The sequence below is a fragment of the Buteo buteo genome, chromosome 1, assembly GCF_964188355.1.
Source record: "Buteo buteo chromosome 1, bButBut1.hap1.1, whole genome shotgun sequence".
NCBI classification, from domain to species: Eukaryota; Metazoa; Chordata; class Aves; order Accipitriformes; family Accipitridae; genus Buteo; species Buteo buteo.
The window spans coordinates 57874030-57897779 of record NC_134171.1 but is presented as its reverse complement, the minus strand read 5'-3'; the positions used below and the strand labels follow the sequence as shown (position 1 = coordinate 57897779).

The 23750-nt window shown below is 40.2% G+C and overlaps 1 protein-coding gene across 4 annotated transcripts in view; it reads right to left on the bottom strand.

The window, feature by feature from the left end:
* Positions 1-23468, bottom strand: part of NPNT (nephronectin) — a 55090-nt gene extending 31622 nt beyond the window's left edge. The window contains exons 1-5 of one of the 4 annotated variants that reach the window (XM_075032424.1): positions 23179-23468; positions 21630-21730; positions 13481-13531; positions 5225-5317; positions 2581-2673 (exon numbers count right to left, since the gene is read on the bottom strand). In XM_075032424.1, coding sequence (XP_074888525.1) covers positions 2581-2673; positions 5225-5317; positions 13481-13531; positions 21630-21730; positions 23179-23249 — 409 coding nt within the window. In that variant the 5' untranslated portion in view covers positions 23250-23468. The remainder of the gene's footprint in view (positions 1-2580; positions 2674-5224; positions 5318-13480; positions 13532-21629; positions 21731-23178) is intronic. The other 3 variants (XM_075032440.1, XM_075032431.1, XM_075032450.1) reach the window with 3 other exon arrangements.
* Positions 23469-23750: the final 282 nt, after the last annotated feature.

Below are 23750 nucleotides of genomic sequence, written 5' to 3'. Positions count from 1 at the left end.
CAGGAAGACTTTACCCTCAAGAACTGTCTTACATTTATTTCCAGAGCTGCAACCACAGATCCAAAGTTGAAAATTATAAGAATTTATGACTGTTCTCAGTTTACCACCTTGCATAAAGTATAGATTACGTTATGAGCCTTAAATAATTGGATCTTTCTACAGGACTCTAAATACTACACCACCATTTGGTACAAAATATTCTTAGTACAGAAATGAAAGCTCTGGTATTGACAAGTAGACAGCTATTAGTAACATACTCTGAGAATAACCTGATCTTAAAAAGTAGGTGCAATCAACTGTATTAGGATATCACATCACACGCTTTTCATTTGTGGAATTTTGACTAAATTATTTCTATTGTCTTCGCTTCATTCTATTTCTGCCTGTCAAAAAATGCTGTCAACATCAGCTTTTGAGTCACATCTTAAAAAACATGCTGAAAGTAAAATGCCTGTGCCTTGAAAAAGTTCAAGTTTTTTAACCTTGCTGACATTAACAGAAAGCTAAGGTCACAAGGCAGCAGAAATAGGCTGTTAGCACAACTCCACTTAAACCTAAACCTCATGTGTCGTGGGTTTTCACTTTTGCCTTTGAAATTACCTATTGAGAGAAAGATGTTTTTAACCCCGTGGAGTCAGAATGAGTGCTACAGTTTAGGAAAACAAGTACTGGCAGTGCTGTGGCCGCTTAAGAGAGAAGCCAGCCTGCAGATAGGTTAGGTGTGTTAGAGCATACTGCTCAGCCCATCTTATTTTCCCCAGAACGCAACTCTTCTTCTTTTCACCAGCAGACACGCACATACTCGGAAATCGCACAACAAGCACCACTCAGTTTCCTAGGAGGCACATTTTACAATAACTGGCAGGTCCTACTGGTTCTACATAAAGGCCTGTATGAATACACTGACAGCTCTCTTGATCCACCTCCAGGCACCCACAATCCGTAACAGCATGCTGCCCTAAGAAGAGTCTGGATGTACTGCACGTGGACTGGAGGAACGCTGAAACATTCCAGTTATTTATACACTCTATCAGTTTGTGTGTTTCTTGTTCCTTAAGTAAGGTCTATTTTTTCAAGAACAGGTTCAGGCTAATGTTAGCAGTCAAAAAATCAGCCGTAGCAACACACCTCTTGAACAAATGCTGGTTACTTATCAATTGTGTATTTCAGGCAACATCTATGAAGACATCTCAGTATAAATGTCGATGCATCAAAGGAGGAAATAAGAAAACAGTAGAAGTTTCCTCAAAAAAAAAACACCCTGAAAGCTAAATGTATAAACTCAAAGGCTAATAAAAAAACACTTTAGCATCGTTTTTATTCTTAATAAAATATCATTATTTCTTCTATATAAAACAACTTTTAATCTCACACTGGAATTTAAAATACAAAGCCCAACATTATTAAAAAGTTTAACAAATTCCATTAATTTCTTCATGGGAACGTCCACTCACTGCCCTGCACTTGAGAATTTCATTGTTCGACCACTTAAATTCCCATGTTGCCTTAAATCCCCATGTTGCCTACAATTGTACATTCAAAGCAAACCCAGCATTCTTAATTTCAAAATAACATAAAGACAGTACTGTACATGAAAGCAGACTGACAGTTTCGGGCACTATGGAAAGCAGGTCTACAACATAAGTGCAGGCTGCTGAGCACAAGTATTTTATTTTTAAAGAAATGAAATTAAAATGTGAATGCAAGGAAAGGACAAGAGTGCTATGGTGGCAAATCTGGATGTGACTTCTTTGACTACTGTGTGGCACCACACATGATCCTGAATAATGACCGACTTGAGCACACACTTAACAATGGGGCACTTCCTAGGAAGATGCAATACACACTGCTATTTTCTTTAATTACCTTCTGCAGAAGACTCCAGCACTCAGACCTTTTCTGCCTTTTTCTGGCTATTAGCTAACTTGGATCAGGCAAGACAGAGGTCAAATATTCAATACCAAATTTACTCAGACTTTGAAAACAGGAAACCAGGGACCAGAAACCAAGTAAAAAATTAAACTGTTATCACCATATTATAAACAGTAGATCAGCTTTCATTTCCAGCAACTACCATCACACTACCTGTCAAACCTGTCAAAATTATGACAGGAGATTTGTATCACCCTAAGAGAGTTTTGTTCACATCACTTAGTCTGATTAATCAACAGCTGCCAAGTGCAGACATTAACCACCCTCATTTTCTGCAACTTCCAGCTTTATGTAAATCACAGTTTTGTCTTCATCTAACCTGATAAACAATTTCCATTGCTCTCACTTTACAAAGGAACTTGGAAACAAAAAAAAAGTGCAGGCCCTGAAAGAAGAGCAGAGGAAACAAACAAAAGCAAGTTACAATCATGAGTATGGTGGAGAGTCAAGCCTTTTCAGAACACAGACACACAGCATCAAGGAAATACAATCAGTTATTTGCTCTGCATGCTAATGACACTGCAGGTTCAGCTTTTGCATCACAGCCATCAGTCTGGTAGCCTCCAACCCCTTTGCAAGAAATTGTATTACTGTTTCAAGCCGTGCAGGTAGAAGGAGCACGCCACCTGAAGTACAGGACCATCTCACCCCTTGATGCTATATTTCTTGCATGATGATCCAGGGGGCGGAACAGAAGTGCTGCACTGCTCTGACCAGGTGGACTTGTAGATAGCTGCTCATCTTCATAGGATAGGAAGAAGGCATAATAAAAACGAAATTACCAGATCTTTGTAATATGCATTACGTCATCATTAGAAAAAAAAAATCATATCTCTCTCTCTCTCTCAAGTGCTGACAAGAATTGCATTACAAAACCAGAAAGTAGCAAACTTTGCATCACGCTCCTGGAACAAAGAGGGTAAGAGGACAGTAAGTTATACAGAAAAGCAGCCTTACATTCTTTGCATAAAGACAACCTTTCCCAGCCGCACAAAGTTAACCTGCATATGCTTTAGACTGCCAGCAAAAATCACAAGTTTTCAACTATTTTTATTTGTCTGTGAAAATAGGTCTTACTGAAGAGCAGGTATCAATTTTCTGATGAACACATTTTGAAAGAAGTATTAGTTCCATTATTATCACTACAAATTAGAGAGCTGGCACAGACTATTTTCTTTTGAGTTGCTCAGCTTTTTTCTTAACTGGTTACAGCTGTAAACCTGGGATCAAAAAGCTAGAAGGGAAACACTAAAGCCGCTCAGGAGATTTGAATGCTGTAGGGAGAGCACATGGTTAGCTCTTGTGCAAAGTCACTGCAATTTAATTGCTGATGACAGAGACAAAATAAAAGAAGTATCAGCTAATCCTAACTTCTGAGTGACCTAAAGCAAGGTCTAGATTGCCACAGCAGCTGCAGTGCCACTGGAAAAGGGCAAGCATCCAGGCATCATCACACAGTCAGGGTTCAACAGTTCTGCTGTGAGGCTGGGTTCATCTCTTGGATTGGTCCCTGGAATACAGCTTGATCCACGAGGGCCATGAGAAGATGTGACATAAAGCCTGTTTATCAGCGCTTGTACTCAAAGAACGCCTTTCACCAAGAACCTGAGCATACAGCCCAGCACCATTCAACATATCCTAGAAAGACTTCCATCTCTGCAGGGGAACTCTACCATTTCTTCTGCCAACACCATTACTTTCTGTTATTGAGAATTACTATTCTAGAACAGAAGTGAGAAAGATGGCCCATGGACTGAACAGGACAGGTGCTATATTAAGGCATAACAACACAGGTCACACTTAACCTGTGCGATTTGAATTTCTTCCCGGCAAAAGCAGACTCTGCATCCACTATACACTTCCAGGTCTCATCCTAACATGGAATCGGCACATGGCAAGAATGCATACCCTGACCCCAGGAACACCACAAGGGTCTCACCATACAATAGAAGAGATATAGGTTGTAGTCACCTGAACTGGTGTACATTTGGGACACCACAGTCAAAAGGCATCTCAGAAACCTCACGCACATCTGCCATCGCAACTTTGCCACCAATACCATGCAAGAATATTTGATCAATACTGCCTAAAAGGCTTCCTTTAATCGTTTATCACCACATTTTTTTCCTTCCTTAGTATTTAGTGGAAAGTGAATAGCTTAGTTCAAGACTGCAGCCTCCAGCAATTTGCACAGCATTCTTGATATTATGAATTAGTATGTGTAAAAACTGTTACATATACACATAACAACTGTTAGTTCACTGCACAGTTTTCTAAAAAAGTTCCAGACTGTCCAAAACAGGTGCAGAATAATAAAATCTTAACAACTACCACAACACCAGAGTAACGGGAAAAGGAGACAGGATAATCTGAGAGGTGACAGAATAAATAAAACTTAAAACAAAACTGAAAAATACAACATTCATTTCCACATCAGTTTTGGAAGGATTAGTAAATCTGAAAATAAATATATAACTTTCTTAAAAGAAAATAATTCACTTTAAAATCAACACATCAAAAGAAGGTTAGCAAACATCAGGGTACATTTCTGAACAGCAACATAGTTCTAAATATCACACTTTTCTACCGTACTTCCTCAGCACTCTCAGAAAACATATGAACTTTTCCTGCAGGCTGAGACAACTGGAAAAGAGAACAGTCTTATTGAGATACCTTTGCATGTGAACATGTCTTCGGCACCAAAGTCTAATAAATCGTGTATTACAATTCTGTTTTATACTCTATGATCTTTATACCATTACATGTTTTGGAGATCATTTTTGGCAAAGAAACTACAATGAAACTATATTGATAATTCAGTATGAGAACACTTCATCTTTCCAACTCTGAAGTATGCACTCCAGTTTATTGCTACCTAGGTAGTTCAGGATTAGAAACACAAAAACTGGAATGCATGAATGAATTTTTTTTTAATTAAACAAATACTATTTCACTATCCAAACCTGAAAATTGTGAATTTATGAAATAACAATCCTGACCACAAGATTTAAATAATTTGATTCAGATTCAGGAGAGCATGTAAATACATACTTTACATTAATCTCATTGATTTAATCTGAATGAAAGCAATTTTTCCCCTGTGTCATCCCACTGCAGATGTCATTGTCTCTACAAATGTCAGTCCCAATATCAGAATAGCTACAACAGTAGCTTGGTCTATGAGTTCATTACCCTATAAACGCAGGTGACACACACAGCATTTGGAGGGAGAGGGACCAATACTTCTATGATTTCAAGAAGAAATTCTCTGTCTTGGACTTCACTTTCTTACCTTGGTTGCAGGTTTTTCCAGTGTATCCCGGGTGGCACTTACACTTGTTTGGCCCAATGCATTCACCGTGTTTGCATCCTGGCTGACATATAGCTGCAAATAGAGGAATATTCATTATTCTTCCACTCCAGTCATGGCTGACAGCGCTTTACTTTGAAACAAATGGCAATGAGCTAACAAATAGTACCATTTATGTTCCTCCCTTCAGCATCATTATATGCTTCAACTACTACTGTTCCAACATCAGGTGCACCTCCAAAAATAACCACCATCCCAATACATGTGGGAAGAGCGAGATACTTAGTAGTAGTCTATTTTTCTACAACATTTCATTCTGCTGTTTCTGGGATATTAAACTCTTTTAATACCTCATCAGCAAGCAGACACTGTGCCTTCACTTGCTCTCTCTATGTGTATATATATACTATGATTCATGCCACGGAATTTGGTAAACCTGGAATATGCCCCAGCTATATAGAAAACACGTACATCAGTGTCATAGGTGACATACAAACAAAACCATAGTTCAGTCACCGACAGGCAGTAGCACAGATCCCGGCATTCACCATTTTCCTCTGACTATAAGGCAACACTCTTTACCACCTTATTAAGCAATGTTTTGCCTAAATCTCTCCCTTTTGGGTATTTGGATTCTGGCATGGGAATTATTTTTCTTTTCTTTTCTTTTGGAGGAAAAAAGGACTGGGTAAAAGCAAAAGCAACACCAACTGTAGTATGCTGCTTTATCACTGCACATATCCAAATTACTTCTACTCAGAACATTTCAAGCATTTATTACCCAACCTGCTATACAGATATAGTCTCGGAATGTGAAGTTACGGTCTACTCTGCTTCCACAGTCAAATTTGCCAAGTAATTTCTAATTCCCCAAATGGAGCATAAACACAGAACTCCAAGAAATAACAGCTTGGAAGCCATTTTTTGGTACCTCTCTCAATATAACACAAATAAAATTCATAAAACAAGCTTTTAAAACTTCAATAATAAAACAAGCATTGCTTTTCAAAAAATGTAAGAATTCATGCACAAATGTATTTCTACTGATGTAGAATTAGCTAACAGGAATATTTGTAGAGTGCAATGAATCCTGCCTAACTCTGGAAAACATTTTACAGCTGAAATCTTTAAACAACATTTCCAAGTCTTTTTTTTATTAGAAATGTCTTTCTATACTAAACATACTGTTTCAACCTACTGGAAAACTAAACCATTTGCTATCCTCTAAAATGTTGTTTATCATTATATGACAAAAATGCAGATGCAAAATTCTGGTGAGCTTACTGTTCAAGCAAGATGGACACAAATTAGACAGAAATCAGAGGGTGACATAACTTGAATATCCTGTAATCAGGATTTACTATTTACCCTGGCTTTAAGTTCATTTTCTAAACTAACAGTATCATTTGGAATTTGCAAAGTAACTAACTAGATCCAGCTGTAATATTAATTAATCTGACAACAGGCTGTATCATAAAACTGCATGTATTAAGGATATAATTTAACAGAAATCTGTCAGAAGGCACTCAAAAACGCAGCTTGCATTCTAGCCAAGCTGTTCAACAGAGTTGAATTAAACAAAATTAAAAAAGGAACAAGAGATTAGTTTTGGTTGCGGAAGAACTATGCAAATATATCTCTGATGTTCTAAAATCTTCTCCATTAAGATTGAAAGCATTCAGAATCAGCAATTCCCACAAATGCATCCACAGAAGCAACTGTTGGCGTAGGAGTTTGCTCCAGTTTTAGGACTGCATTTGCCCTTTGTTATCAGGGCGTTTTTTTGTTTAAACGTTATATATACACACATATATATGGCCAGTGATATCCCCCAAGAAGATAAAACCTTGTTTTAAATCTACAGCACAGCTCTTGACGGATCTTCCTAACACAACGGTGCAGTCTCTTTTCTAAAACTGTCTTAAGGAATATCTTAAAAGGCAACAGAGAGGAATGTTTCTAGTTAATGCAAGATATTTTTTTTTTCATTAAACACTGTCCAGAAAGAAAGAAATGGGATTCAGATTTAGAAACAACTCTCAATTAAAGCATTTGGGAAAGGGGTTGCTTAGACTACTAAAAGGTATGTTTCAAAAAGTATGCCCTTGGGTAATGGACAGATTTGACTGAAGAAGAACTTCTAGAACATTGTGCCTGGAAAAAATTACTGCTTTTTTAATCACTATGGTCATAAGCAGGAAAAAAGATCTTCTTTGAGTAAGAGCCCATTTAGGCACTGAGACTCTTATCTTCCTGACATCATAGACCCAAGTCTAATTAGAGGAGATGGTGGCAAAATGCAGACTGTGAAGACCAACTTCATGACTTTGAAGTCACTGGGAAAAAAGATGTGATCTAAACTACAGTAGATAAATTACTATGTTTTTGAAAGCTTCCATGAAATCTCAACCACACTTTACAGAAAATCCATATTGTGGAGTGGGATACAGTTAGGTAATAATTACTCTTTAAAAAACACAAAGCACCATGGGATCAGCTTGGTGTGAAGTGTTACAGTTCAGTAGCTGAACCTGTGGCAACTTTAGTTTAGCTGACTTTAAAAAAGTCTTGGTCCCTCCCTCAATTGCATAGATCATAAATTAGCAGCAGCTCAGATAGAGATAAAAGTTCTCACACTTGAAGAAGAAAAGCCTTATAAAATTCAGTAATGAAATAAATGAGATTTTCATTTCATTTCAAAATGAAAATGTTCCTCTAATTCAGAAGGTCAAATACGTTTATATTAGGAATTGGATGTTTTGCTTAATTCTCTCAGTTAACCACATAGGTCAGATACCATACTAGAACAAAAAATATGTATTAGCATTTGTTTAAAACAAATAATATACAACTGTCTACAGATATGAATCATGCAACATAGGGCTTGTTACTAAATCAAGCAATCGGATCTATGTGATCTTCAAGAGATCATCTAGTCCAATACATCTCAACAAACGTAGCTCCATACTAGGCAGTATTTAATGTCTTGTATGACACACAGGTCAGTAACTCCTTATCTAGTCTACCACCTAGTCTCAAGATATAATTAAGAAATGCATTTAAATCACATGACAGATACCTCTCTCCTCTGTTTTTAAAAGTCTCAGTTAAAGGAGATCTCAGCCCCTCAGCAGTCTACAGCTTCAGAATCTCTACTACCACAAGGGAAGCTTCCTAACGGTTCGCAAATAAATCACTATCGATAAAGCCAAAGTCATCATAAAATGCTTTTTTGCACATTAAACAGGTATTTGGAAACCTATGTTTGCTGCCAAACACCACACTTGCAGAAATCCTAGTTATTAGAGTACATTCTGTGCACTTTGGCTACTTAAGTATTATGCATCTCATTTATACACAGCTGCTGAAATTCAATACAATGAAGAATTTCTATACGTGAGAGAAAAGTGCTTTGCAGTAAGCTCAGCTAACACCACAGATACGTCCCACAATATTTCCCATCAGGAATCAAGCCACCCTCACCAAGCAATTTGTATATCCTCCCATTAACTTGAACAGGGGGGTGGCTTTGCACAGTCCTCAGGGCTTCAGAAGCAGACAGCGTTCAGCCAAGTCCACACACCTGGCTGTGGTTCCACCAGCCACATCTATATGCCCTTCCGACTGACCTTTACCGGAGTCCCTGGGCCCAGAGAGGTGGGCTGGCTCGGGCTCTCATCTGCAGCCTGCAAATGGTCCCTTCTCCAGAGTAAGAGCATCCCCTGCACCACAGCAGAGGTAACACTTGCTGACTGCCCAAAGGGTTTCCTTTGAGCACGGTCAACAGTGAGATCCAGGTATAAAAATAAGCTTGAGCCTGCCTTTCAGCATTTCTTTTAATAGCAGGCAGTTATTTCAGCTGTTTGTATGAGTCTAGGCATACACCATATATGCTGATGTGACTGGGTTTTTTCTTTGAATTTTCCACTTATTTTCTTGCAAAATTACAGATAGAATAGAATATTTCAGTTACTCTGGTCACAAACAAACACATGGAGTTTATCCATTTTTTTAACACATTGATTCATAAGTAGTGGGGAAAAAAGTCTCCCAACTAATATTCTTTGCATCTTGACAATTTAAAAATTCCCCCACAACCGACTAAAACAACCAATAGAACATCATTTCTCTCCCATCAACTAACATTTACAATGACTGAAACAAGCCATGTCCATGGACTTCAGTCTGCTACGTAACACTCGCTTCCCTACTAGGCAAGAAGGAAATGTAGACAGTGGAGAGTTACATCAGGCTGAGAAAGCCACTCTCTTACACACGTAAGGCAATGAAGTCCAGAAGATAAGAGTCTGAAAAGGTTGCCAATAAGAAGCAAAAACTTTCTACTCTTTATAATAGTAATTGTTTTAAACAAAAGTTAAAAGTACACTTGTATAGACAAACGCCACTAAAAACAAGATTGCTAATTTATTGTTGAATCAATATCAACAAAGACCTACCATTTCTCCAAGGATTCCTCCCTGAAAACATTTAAATTCCCATTGGGTAGTAACATGGACTGAGAGAGAAAGAAATCCTAAGCACAGCTATTTTCATCTTTAGTCAACCGCTGCTTATTTATCTAGGCCATAGAATAAACTACAACTAAACTTTCCATTTCATTTTGTTGCCCAATTCATTCAAGAGATATCAACAAATAAACTCTGGTCTCCTGATTATTCATTTCAGTTTGATCATTTTAAATTCTTTTTTTGCACCGGATGTGAAGACTTGCTCTGTCTCAGTTCCCACTGACTTAAATGGAGTCAAGGAGGTATCCTAAAGCCTTTTATTTGGCCATAAATCTAACAGAGCACCTATTTTAAAGGTTGGCAAGAACTACCTTTTCCTCCAAAATAAGATGATCAATACCACATTTTAAGTCTCACTTAAACTTCAGGACAAATTAAACTTCCTGTGAAAATAACACAAGGAATTGAAACATGAATGAGTGGTTTGGGTTTAGGGTTGAGGTTTTTTTTCCAAGTGTGGGAGAGAGGGAGAAAGAATTTCTGGTGAAATGCACATGCTGTTAACATGTGTTATGCTTGTGTAAAAGCCAGAAGCCACCAATCTTCCCAACCACTACTAGCTGCTGGTGGTATGTGAGCAGGACTCAATATTCTGAATTATTATTTTTTAATTGTTGCATAAAAACAATAAATTAAAAACACATTCAATCAATTCATTATGGGTCTATAATGCTCGGGTTTTTTAAATTTCATCTGTATTTTCCCCCTGCACAGCTTCCTTGGAACCACTTTGGAAGTCCCCCTCAGGTTTTGTCAGTTCCTCTGCACTAAGATGCCCATCTTTTGAGGGCATGGATGACCAACACATGCTGTCTCCTCTATTCCTTCTCATCTAGAATTTTAACATTAATGATTTACTTCTTAATTACCAAACACTGTTTGGTGGAATCCTAATCAGACGGTTGCACTGCCTGGTTCCTACCTGCCTAACTCCTCCTTCCTCTTCATTTGTGGCCAACAGTGGAAATCCCTGAGCTTTCTTAGTGGAGTATCTCTACCAGTTTAACTCTTCTTTGTTTTTTCAGTGCTCCTAGCTACATCTTTCATCAAAAGAGCCTTGCGTATAATTCTCTGTATAATTCTTACATTCTTTTTCTGTGCTTTGCCTCTTAATTTCTGTTCCTTAATAGTTATTTCTTATTCCCTGCATTTTCTTTCTTGCGTGATGCCCACAAGAGGGTTTCATTGGCAGAAGTTGCTCTCAAAGTCCTTAATTGCTCTTTCTGCATCCCTCCACTCAAATCTGCCTCAAAATGCCAGACTGCAGATGTCCAACCTGTCCTTGAACTTCTATTTTCACCTCTCTGAATTCTAAGAATATGCATAAGAACACCTGCATCTGAAACAAACTATGCTGACCATCTGCCTGAACGGCCTTGCTTCTCCCCTCTCTTCCCAAGTAACATATAGCCCCCTATTTATTCTGACTCTAAATCCCAGCTCCTTAAAATCCAGTTTGCTCAAACACAGAAAGTAATTTGTGCATCAGCCCAGAGATGATTACATACTCTTTAGCTTCACAAACCTTTATTGGATCCTCTTAGACTGCTGAATGCAGAACAGACTTCCAATCTTAAGATCGCTACTTACATTCCCCCAGCGCCAACTTTATAACAAGACTTGCATGTTGGTGAAACAAACTTTCCTATATGTTTCCTTCTTCACCTGAAACTGGCTCCCTTTTTCCTGTGGTGCTAACAGAACACAACCTCAAGTTCTTTACTTCTCTTCCTCAGAGCCAGCTTCAGCTCACGTCTGTCTCTTTCCATTTACTTTTTACAATTCTTTGCAAATTATGCAATTGCATAAACACACACTCAGGAAAATAAATCTGTCTTATTCAGTAATTTGGATCTAGGATCCCAAAGGTATGAACTAATTTGTAAAATAAATCACTGCAGCTCTTTCAGAGGTACATATTTCTTTTTTTGTTCAACTACATACAAATGCAGGAGAATGCATAAAGCTTAACCTACCACACAGTTACCAGTAGGTGGTCAAAACATGTCATACCCATAACTCACATTACATAATTACTTCTGAAAAAAATAACTTTGCTTCCCAAATAAGTGTACTAGCACTCACAACATACATCTCTGCAGCACTTAATAAGCCTAACTAGGGCAACTAGGTATTAATTTTCAGATAATTTCATATGCAAAACATTCCTTACTCTATTTTTTGAAAGATAATAAATGTCCTTGACCAACTTCTGTAACTACAGACCGATAATATCATCAGATAAAATGGTAGTAACTAATGCCTGAATATTTTTTCACAAATTACTTTCACTTATTTTTAACATTCATGATAACAAATGTTGTCAAAATGCATGCTTAAGCTTCCATCTGAAACATAAAGTTCCATTAAGTAAGCGGCTCCTAATTTTTCATGCACCACTACTACATTTGCCTGGGTAAATCAGTTACTCAGTTTGCACATATGATTCTGGTAACAGCACATTAACATGACAAACTGCAACCAGTGTGGGCTATTCATTGCACTGAATTCTTTGCTTGGCTATGACTGCTGCCAAATGTATTTCTAAACTGCATAGACAAATCCAGGCCCTAGTTCATGAATGCCTTGCTATTCCAAAAAGCTCTTAAAAGCATGCATAACTAAAGCATGGGTAACACTGAAATCAATAGGATTTAATGAAGTCAGTGAAAGTTAATCTAATGCTTATGCACTTAAATACTCTTTTTAAAAAACAGTGAAAATTTGATCTAACGCAATGCAAAATTAGAAAAGCAATAAATATTTCATGCTTTGTCAATCTTTTCATGTTTGCATTTCGTGTGGCTCATGGTAATTGCTTGAAGAACAGTACTCTATCATCTCAAATGCCTGTTTGTTACCTGAATCTTTCTGTGTGTCTCCTGAATTCCAGCAGGTAGAAGCAGGCTAGCGTAAGTGTTTCTGTGTGTGGTGGTAGAAAACAAACTGGGCCCTATTGCTATTTTGCTTAGTAGAATATAACACCCACTGGCTTCAGCAGAGTAACTACTGTATCACAGTAACAAAGATGACTTTCACAGACAGATGAACAGCTGATTGCTTTGCTCCCCTTTCTAAAGACTGGTACGCCCGCCACAGGGATAAGTAAACAAGACATGTCAATTCCTAAGCAGCAGTGGACTACAGCCCTGGGTACCAAGGTAGAGCTGTGTTGATTTCATTTTGCTCTAACATGCCAGGTTGTACGCGGCTGTAGAGCAGGGGCTGTAAAGTTTCCCTGTTGTGGGAATGACAACCTGTAGTGGAGGTGCAAAGCAGGCAACTGGGGGGCAATAAGTGCTTCAGCCATCCCAAACTAACCTCCCACTGCATGTGATCCAATACTGTGAAAGCAGATTAGGGCTCCTAAGTCTGACAGCTTGTAAATATGATGCTGGGAGTATAAACAATTTGCAGGAAGGAAAAAATGTTGCCTGGGGCTTGAGGGTAAAATAAAGAAAAAGGAAAAGAGGGAAAAGGGAAAAGTGCAATAAATATCTCATCAGATAGGTAACTGGGATAAAACAGCCCTGTTAATTTCCTTCCCCCCCATCTTCCCCAAATCGAATGTTTAAAGAAGGAAAAAAATAAAAGAACATCTACATCTTCTTGTCACGTATTATAGTTTTCACGTAAACTTATGACTTAGAGGCCGTAACTCCAAGCCATAACCTTGCCAAAATTATTTCAAGAAATATGTTCAGCTAACCTTTGGGCTGGCACCTTAGGCTGGCTATTCTCTGCCTTAAGACGTAGAAAGCTGCAAAACAAATATCCAAAAAAAGAAATTCGAGCTTTTTTTTTCCTGTAAGGAGGATGGACTTGGCTGGGGTTTTTATCAACTTGTTACATTCCTGGAGACTTAACACACATTCAACATTCAGAGCTTTTCTGAAATAAAAAAAAATTCTGGTACACATTTAAAAATGGAAATACCTTACATCAGTATTTCATTATGAGATTTAACAAACACATTCTGATACATAAGCGTAATTAAATATAATGACGTGATGCTATTCTTATTCAATCAAATAAGGAGCTACACTTTGTCATGTTTCATATGGTACATAGTTGTAAAAATTCTCATGTTTCACACTTCAGGTCCAATGTTTCCATCAACAGAACATAAATGCTTTTCTTAAAGAGACAGTATCCTTTCATTTAAATATAGGTATATATTTTTAATGTTGTGTCTCCACAGAGCAAACATACACGGTTAGCATCTGGATGCTAATTTGAGAGTAATTAAAATTACACCCATTTATAAGTATCTGAACATCTGCAACCAATAAACATGCTGGCATATAAATTTACTGGTCATTTTTATAATGTTTAAATTTTGAATGTCATCTAAATTAAAACTAATGCTTAGAGACCTTTTCAGCTCTTACTACCATATGAAACTAGGAATGCTACAAAAGTTAAATAAGATGGAAACACAGATTTATGTTTCGGGCTTATTTTAAATCAATTTATTTGCCAATAAAATTAATGTTAGCAGCATGGCTTGTTAGGCTACATAGCCTTATTATAAAACACTGGGACTTAAGCAACAAGTATTTTAAGCACTATGTGACCAACACTTAAGGGTTTGCTATGATTGCAACTTATAATAGTTTAAATTAGTCTTAACCAGAAAGTCCCTTAGCATTTGTTACAGCTGAGGGAGGCTCTCCAAGTTGTTGCTGGGCTTCGAGAGAAGCTCCAAATACGAATACACTACAGTTGTAAATGGTCAAATCATGTTACTGTTAAGATTTCCTTGGGAAACACTGGACAGCAAAACTATTATTCTATGTATGAAGTGCAGAAGGGATGCGGTGGGGAAGTAGAAAAGGATACTGTATCTTTAACGTAGTAAAGTCATAACTACTTTAAAAGCATAAAGCTTCTAAACTGAAAAAAAAACCCAACAAACACCAACTGAATAAAAATAGCAAAACCTCATTTTTTCTTGCATAGCAGTATTAAAGTAGTATTGCAATTCTGTATAAAACGTCTTTTCATTGAAAAGTACCAGGGATGCACAAAAATATTGGTCATTTTTTAAGAAGCAGACATACTGCATATCAATATTAATTAAACATTGCCAACACAATGCATTAATACAGACTGTAGTCTTGGAACCACAAATTCCGTAACAAAACATTTATTTACTTTAAGGAGGTTTCTGGTAGTAGGTCAGTCTCCTGGCAGCCAGTCTTTTCATGGCTTGTCATGGTTTTATTTTTGTGCATCTTGGACTATACAGAACTGCCATTTCCACTGAAAGCATTGTTATGTGCAAGAAACAGAAGTCCTAAGCAGCTCATGGCCTCTTCTCCCATTGATGTATGAGATTATTTATATGGGTAAACTCCCATCAACATTATCGTTGGTTATACAAAATCTCCTTCTAGGCATCAATGAGAGCACAGCCACCTCTTCGCCCCCCCAACCACCACCACCTTGCATCGCTGTAAATAGATTGCACAGTACAGATACACAGGACAGGAGCAGCAGCACAGGCACTGTAAGTTTCTTCACAACTGTTGTAAGAAGGCAGCAGCATGCACAGTTCCCAGCAAAGCATTTGGTTACGCCTACATCTGCTATATCAGCTTGTACAAGCTCCCCTCTCTCTTTTGCAGGTCCTCTTAAGAACCTCCTGAAACAGTATGCTTTCTACTAGGTTTGACTAAACCTAAATGCTAAGCTGACATCCTTCAATTACATTTCTTAATGACACAATGCTAAGGGGAGGTGTAAACTGATGGCTTGACTTATACTTTTACTAATGGGCTATTTTACTGTATACCTTCTTGATTGCTCTGTCCCTAGGCTTTTAAGCCAATTCTCATGGTTTTAGTGTAAGGTGGTGGGAAACTACTTTGCTGACCTATTCTGGTTTTGCTCCCTAGGCAGAACACTCAAACCTCAGCACAGGGAGATAACCAGATGGAGTTACAACAGATGGATGCTCTGAAAGAGCACGCTCATCTTCACAACCCCTTCTCAAGACAAACTTTATAGACTTTGTTATCATTTAAGAAGAATTCAACACTGAAGTGAGGTAATAAAATAACATCACTACTTGTAAAAATCCATGTCCAGTGGGATTTTATTCCTGTCAAGCATCTTCTGTTGGTCAAATTTTCTGTCCACCAGACAAAATCTGTGTACCCTCTGCTGACTCCAACAGTCATGCAGACTCATGCCAACAGAGGATCTGACAGTGGATCTGCATCCATTTATAGAAACGGCAGATCCAACCTTCTGTTTTGTATATATGTGAACACAGCAAGAGGAACAATTTTTGCCATCACCTCTAGCAAAGGAGTTGTCCAAACTGTAATGCAGAATGAGAATTCAAGCTGGTTTATATTGCTTTTCTTAAAAAAATCTTGCTTAACCTTTTAAATCTATGTTAAAGTAGTATCTCTTTCTACAGTTCTTGGCTGTTAAACTGCAGCTGAAATTTTGAAGCAAAAAGCAGCCTACATCTTTAGTGTACCTTGACTACATATAACTAGCATACAAATCAATTACAAACAGACATGCAGCCAAGTACAAAGCGGGTTTATTTTGTTCATGAATGACACACGCATGTGGAAACCATTTTTCTAGCTTTTGAAAGAACTACAGAGATATTTGCAAGCCAGCTAAAAGCAAGGAAGGTAGAGACCATTAGTTCTAAGAGTAACTTCCAGGGAACCAAGATGGATTAGTGGCAAAAACGTCCACAAAGAACTGTTTTTCAGATAACCCCTACCATGGCCTGCTGGAGACTGAAGGGAAGAACTTCCACTTTCATACTGAAGAAAAAAAAGCATCACACTACTACTCACATAAGTCTCTCCATGACATGAGTGCATCTCTTATCCCATATTTTAGTTTTCTGATAGGCTAACCAGGTTCCAGAGCTCAGTACGCAAGTATATATTCACAGTTGATTTCTGTACACCAGATTATCAGCGAGGGTCAGTCAGCAGTAGTTCCAAGGACCTTCCTGCTGCTTAGACTACCTCTTTAGCTAGCAGAGACACTTGGACAACAAGGCCCAGATTATCCTTTCCTTGAGAAACACTCAGGAAGACAGCCATCCCTGCAGAATACTGTCACAGACATCTTATTAGGAGATGACAGGCCTCAGCAGGTCTCCTAGACTACAGTAGCTAGAATACAAGAACGGACATGACTGTTTTCTATTCTGCACTTGACATTTCTCATTCAGCTCAAAGAACTGAGCTCCAGCCCTACCACTGCTGGAAATTCTCTTCTCCCAGGTATTTCAAACCATGGAAATCAATGCTGACTAAAACATTAAAAAAAAAAGAGTTGAATCAACTTCCTAAGGCAATTTTTTTCTGCTGGCACACAGAAAGTGCGTTTTGTGCACGATGCATGCAGTGATGCATGCCCCAACCTGGTATTCCCTGTATGCTTTAAAACCCATTGAATGGGTTCTGGGTTAGGACAACATGCTCAGTACCACAGATGCAGGTGACTCACAGTGCAAAAGGAGTTATGAACTTAAAATGTACTGTTGGTATCTGCTCTCACCAAAAACGCTCTGCCGTAGGAAGTCAAAATCCCCTACTCTGAGAGAAGAAATCCAGAAGAAACTCTTTCTACCCTCACTTTTGCTCTGGGTTATAGTTTTGCTGCATGCACAACAATAACACATAATAATGCAAGACAACAGCCCTATTTTTACACACATCTCATCTTTGTCAACATACCATTTTTCACAGAAGTAGGCTTTTGTGTGATTACTCCCACTTACAGCTATTACTCCCACTACTACTTATCAAGGTGCAAGTAAATCCTGCAGGCTGGGCAACAACATGGGATTTTTGGACTGATTTCAACTGGGATACTTAACATCTAACTTTAAAGCACTGATGTTGTGAGTCCATCAGTGTAAAGGATCAGCTGATCATGTGATGAGGTTACTTCACATGAACTAAGAGTTGTTGCTTAAACAACACTTCTGCTGCTTCCAAATTAGCCTTTCTACACACTGGGTTTAACCAATAAACCTGGTTTATATACCAGATCAAAACCTCAGAAAAGCTACTTAGTTACGTTAGCAATGGAATATATCCACAGTTCTAAATCTACATTAGGACACTAAATAAGTGTGGATGGATTTTCAGTTCACAAGGAGTAAGAAATGACAGTGAATTTGAGTTATATTTGTTCAGCCCCTTTGAAAATATGGCTATATTTGTATCAATCTCAAAATGGATCTAGTTGCCTAAACACGGATCTCACTTTGGTGTTCACAACCTGCAAGAAAGAAAAAAAAAATCCAACCTCTTTCAAAGTTCTTGATTATTTCAGTTGGAGGCGCACCTTCTAAGTGCATTTGCTGGAATTGGGAAGGGCATTTGGAAAGGCAATTTCATGTCACTGAAGAGAGAATATTTCTACTAACTAAGATGCTACAGCTGACACTGAAAGTGTTTGGAAGCAAATTTACAGACAGATCAGACCTACATGCACTTCTTTACACGTACAAGTCTTGACTGGTGTAATTTATTAACAGGAGACAGAGGATGTTTTAAAGGAAGAGTGTAAATTAAAGGAGGGGCCTGACTTCAACTTCTTCCTACATGTTCATAAGAGTGAAAAAGACAGCCGAGTTATGCTGACTTTCATTACTAAGCAGCAGTAAGCACGGTTATGCTCTGTTTGCACTCCTTTGTCAGTCAAAGGGACATAAAAGGAATTACTCCACACTTCACAAAAGCGAGTTTAGCTAACACAGTTCAGTTTCCATTTGCAACTGTATGGATGGATTATGGATGGAAGATCAGGAACACTGAGTTACCAAGGCTTAGTGAGTTACTGCTTGTCAGCTGTGCCACACTCCTACCTTGTTAGAGCTGACATATACAGGTTATATATAAACATCCATCACAATTAAACCGTTACCTTAAATCACATAGTTGGTTTAAACTAACACATTTTTTCTCAGTAGCCATGGGCAGAAGACATGCCCACATGTGTTTGGTGGAGCAGCTCAGTTGGACAGCAGAAAATGTATACAGTCAGCAAGCACTTGCCCATGGCTTACCATGGTTCAGAGGTCTCCATAAACAGGGTCAACGCTGTCATGTATCAGACCCTATATTCTTGCTACACTCTGGCTCCAGCATGGCTCTCACCTTACATTTGTTGTCAGAAAGATAAATTCAGAGGTAATTAGTGCCTACATAGTAAATTAGACATGAGTAAGCAGGTGAGAGTCCAAAGGTGCTGTAGCGCTTGCAGGCACGCCAAGGATGGCTCAAACTAGTTTGAGAAAAGCAGTTCAAGCTCACTAATAAAGAGCTCAGCATTATTGCCTGAATATTTGCAGCTTCTTTTTTGGACTCATTTGTAAATTGGGTCTCACTCCAGATTTTTAAGCCTGACTCTATACTTGTTTTCATCATGTAAATATAATTTATTCTAGAAATGGCAAAGAAAATGTACATTTAGTAGATGAAGTTTGACATGTATTTATGCCACTCATGTTGGGGATAGGACTAGGAGATTTGCTCTTCTCCATAGAGAAAGTAGGAGAAATAACTGTGTACTTGGCTCTTTGGAAAATTTTCAGTGATATCCCTTTGTACAGTAAAATACTCAAGTTTTCCTTTGAGGTCAGGAATGCTGCCTTCCGTGCCAGGTTAATCCTTCATACTGAATGCCACATTCCCAAGGTGGAGAGTTGACTACAGATGTTCTATTTGGCTGCAAGCACTAGAAAGATTCACTTTCATTTAGCGTAATCTCCCACTCTGTGATATGACTGGAATTTTCATCACCTACAACTGGGGCAGATTTTTTGCTTTATTTTGCTAAGAGTTTGGCTCCCATTTGAAAACTAGAAGGACCTGATAAGTTTTTAATAAGGCCTTCACCCAAATATCTGAGACTCTTCTGAACCAGTGATTCAAAAATTATCAGCACCCAGTGTGTGAAAGAATGGGGGAAAAAAATGCATTTAGATACCTAAATAATAATTGTATTCTTTTGAAAGTCTGGTCCCAGCTACTGTAGATGACCACATAAAATCCATCTCTGCACTTCTTGGAAATGTGCATGGAGAACAAATCTGTGAATAATGGACTAAAATGCAGTGGAAGGAGGTGAGAATTCACCTAGCTTTAGCCTTAAAAAAAGAGTATTTACAGTATCTGAAAAAGTTGGCACTACAAATGACCTTATTGACAAAATTCAAAGAGTAAAAAATAAAAAATACTTTCTCTGTATTATTACTTTTGTAATTTCAACTTTTAGTTATGAATCTTTTAATAGTATCACTTTATGTTATTCTTGTCTCCCAAATCATAAAATTGCAACCCCAAATCAGACTTGGTAATAGCAAGAAATTGACTTCCACCTAAACATGAGCTGCAATTTATGGTCACAACACAGGAGACAACTTCTCTAAGGAAAGGGCCACAGTGAGACCCTTTTAGTGTTCTGGGTTATTTTGGTTTTGTTTGGGGTTTGTTTGGTTTTTTTTTTTTAAACAATGTGAATTATTAACACTTGCCAGTTAAGCCTTTGTAGCCTCAAATATTTAAATGCTCAATGATTTTCAAATAAAACTGCATTATGAAAGATGGACATAGATTCTATCATCTCTGGAGTAGCCTCAATCAACCTACTTCACATTCTCCTTCTTTCTCTATAAACATTCAACCCAAGGAAAGAACTACTTGTTATCAGTTAGAGCCCTAAAAATCAAAACAATCTATGGCCTGAGAGATATCAACCTGAGAACTATGCATCAAAAAACAGTATCAGGGATGTTATGTCCTAAAAGTACTTTACACTGTTTTTTTACCAGTCATCTTATATACCTATTAAACATTGTGGGTTTTTAACACACTTGGGAAGGAAAAAGCCAGTCTTGCTGTTTACAGATTTGAACAAAGCCTTTGCCGAGAGTCTACAGTTGCATTGCCAATGCTATTTCTATCTTTTGCCTAATATTTGCCACCTACAGTCACTGCCCTGCAGACTAAGCAACTTACAGTATTTAATACCTGCTTTACTTTAAAAATGGCTTGGCAGAAAATGATTTAGTTTGCAGACATTTGCACATAAATAAAAAAAAAAACTGAGGACCAATATTTATAGGTTCGCTCCTGCAAAAACTTAGGGGATATCACTCACATATGCACTGTTAAACACATGAGCGAGCGTTCCCAGTAAGTTTAAGAAGCTGAGGTCTCTAAGATACTCCTAACAATTTTAACTTCTACATAGTGCTAGCTACCACCACAGAATACCTTTTGGAGATGTAGTTAATGATGAAGACTTATCTACTTGGTTATCCTGCAATTACATCAAAGATTCTAGATAGATGTGAGAATCTCAGAGATGTTTCCCTTCACGTGTGACCCAGTAAAAGGATGCTGTCAGGGGGATTTATTCCCTTAGTTTGGGGTTACTGAAAGAATGTTTGAACTTAATACTAACTGGAACATTTCCATTGAGTTTCTAAGTGAAATATCAGCAATTTGGGTTTCCTTTTTGGATGCAAATATTCTCGCCCTGCAGTGCTTGTAACATGACACAGTGTAGTGTTACGCCAGGCTATTAGACCAGTGCATGAAATGAACCGGAAACCAAACAGAAACTCCCAAATTCTCATTGCCCTAACTAAAGTTTACCTTACTTGATTACAATCATTTTTAGTACTGCTAATAATAAAATTTTAACGTGACAACATCCTTCTAAGTAAGTCAGACTCACACGTGCAAAAGCCTAAGCCCTGCATTGTAAGAATGTCCGTGAATGTGCGAAAGACATGACTAGGTGTGTACAAGCCTTTTCTACAAGTGACTAGAAGCCCCAGCAGCAATGATACTCACGTTGGCATTGTCCCCAGGACAATCGGGCCCAACCCCAGCAGCAGTCAATTCTACTTCCAAATCGACACAGTCCTGCGGAGGAGACTATTTGTCTGGGCCACCTGAACAAGACAGTTCAAAAAAGTCTGGTGAAATGTTCCGAAAGTAGCTAAAATTACATCAAGAAAAACAGAAGACAAAGACCAGCAAAAACCTCTCCTGCATGGAGATATATATCCTTTTTCTTGAAAACAGTAACTGCTCTAAGATGAATCTATGATATTTCTATCGTTAACACTTTGTTTAGTTCAGAAAACGTAAATGACTATAGGCAAAGAGGGGAAAAGATAATTATGGTAACTTTGTAAAGCTTGAAAAAGCTGACAGGCTTTGCAATGTGCTCACTGCTGCCACTCCCAGGCTGGTACTGAATAATTTCAGAAGTCTGAAACATAGAATTTATAACATGGAATAAACCACCACCATAAAGTTTCAGCACTGGTTTATTTCACAATATGTAGCCAAATTTTCCCGCTGAAACGTTAAAGGGAAAAAAAAAAAATCAAAACAAAAGCTTCCTGAACGGTTAAACAGAAATTAAATACAAAAGCAGAGCTGTAGCCTTCCTTCCCTTGTTCCAAGGAGCAGACACCACAGCCGCACGCAATCACAAAGCGTTGTCACGATTCGTTACTGTTTTTTAACGACAAGCCGAAATCCCGCGAACGCCGCATTTGAACACGTCCCCCGAAGAGACCCCTGGGGAGGGAGCGGGTCGCGCTGCCCGACGGAGGCGCCCGCGGACCTGCCGCGCTGGGCAGCGGGCTGCTGGCAGCCCCCGCGACGCCACCTCCGCCGCCGCAGCCGCTCGCTACACCTGACGCGGCTCAGCGCAGCCCACCAGGCGCACGCTCCCCGGGCGTTCGCTTCCACCTCCTTTTTCATGTTAAAACTTGAGCGGCAGCCTTCGCCGTGTTCTGTTTCAAGTGCCTCGAGGCGTCAATAAGCTAATTTTGTTTTTACAGCACGCAAAGCGCTTTGGTTTTTTTTTAATTCTTGCAGGACGCAGCCCTGCCGGGGCAATAAACTTTTTTTTCCACCCGAGCCCACGTTTTAGGTTGCCGAGCGATGCGCGGGACAAGGGTACGGGGACGAGCGACCCCGTCCCGGGGAACCCCGGGGGGCGGCACCGGGTCCCGCCGCCCCCTCTCCCCGACCTGCGGCCGCCGCTGGCCCCTCGGCCGTGCCCGCGGGCACCTCTTCTCGGCTGAGGGGGCGGGAGGGCCGAGACGAGTCCCGCCGAGGGCTCCGGCCGCCCCCGCCTCGCCGGGAGGCAGCCCCGGGGTGGCCGGTACCGAGACACACACACACACCCCGCCGCCATGTCGCGCCCCGGCGCTCTGGTGGCAGTTAGGAGCCCGCGGGCCGTTACAGGCGCCGAAGCCCGCCCGGGAGAAGAGCCCGGGCTCCCGCCGCTCTCCCCGGGGGGGGGCTCCGACCTGCCCGAGGAAACACCAACTTCCCTGCCCCGGCCGGCCACCCCGACCACCCCGCGGGAGCCAGCGCCTACCTTCTGTCAAACTCCCCGGCCGCCCCCAGGGAGAGGCAGGACGCCAGGAGCAGCCGCAGGGAGAGCTCCATGGCCGGCGGGGCTCTCCAGCCGCGCGGGCTGGCCGCCGAGGCGGCCCGGGGCGGGCAGCGGTGGCGGAGGCGCTCCCCCACCGCCGCGCCGCAAGGCGGGCTGCGGGACGGCACCGGGGGCGGAGGGGAAGGTCCGGCTGCCGCCGACGCCGGCTGCGCTGCGACAGCTCCCGAGCGGCGGCGAGCCCCTCTCTCTCCGCCCGCCCGCCTCGCTGCCGGGCGGAGGAGGCGCGGCACGGGGAGCGGCAACGCCGCCCGTCCCCGGCAGAGGCGCCCGCGGCCGGGCCGCCCGCCTCCCCGCTGAGGGGCACCTGGCGGCCCCCGCCGCCCGGCCCCCCGCCGCCGGCAGGGCCCGGCCCCTCGGCGTGTGCCTAGCCGTACCGGTACGGCCTCCTGCCAGGGGCCGAGCGAGGCAAACCCCGCAGTCTGAAGGCACGAAGGAGGGTGGGATTTGTTTGTGTGCGCTCTCCTAGCTTGAGCTTCCTGAGGCAGGACGGCCAC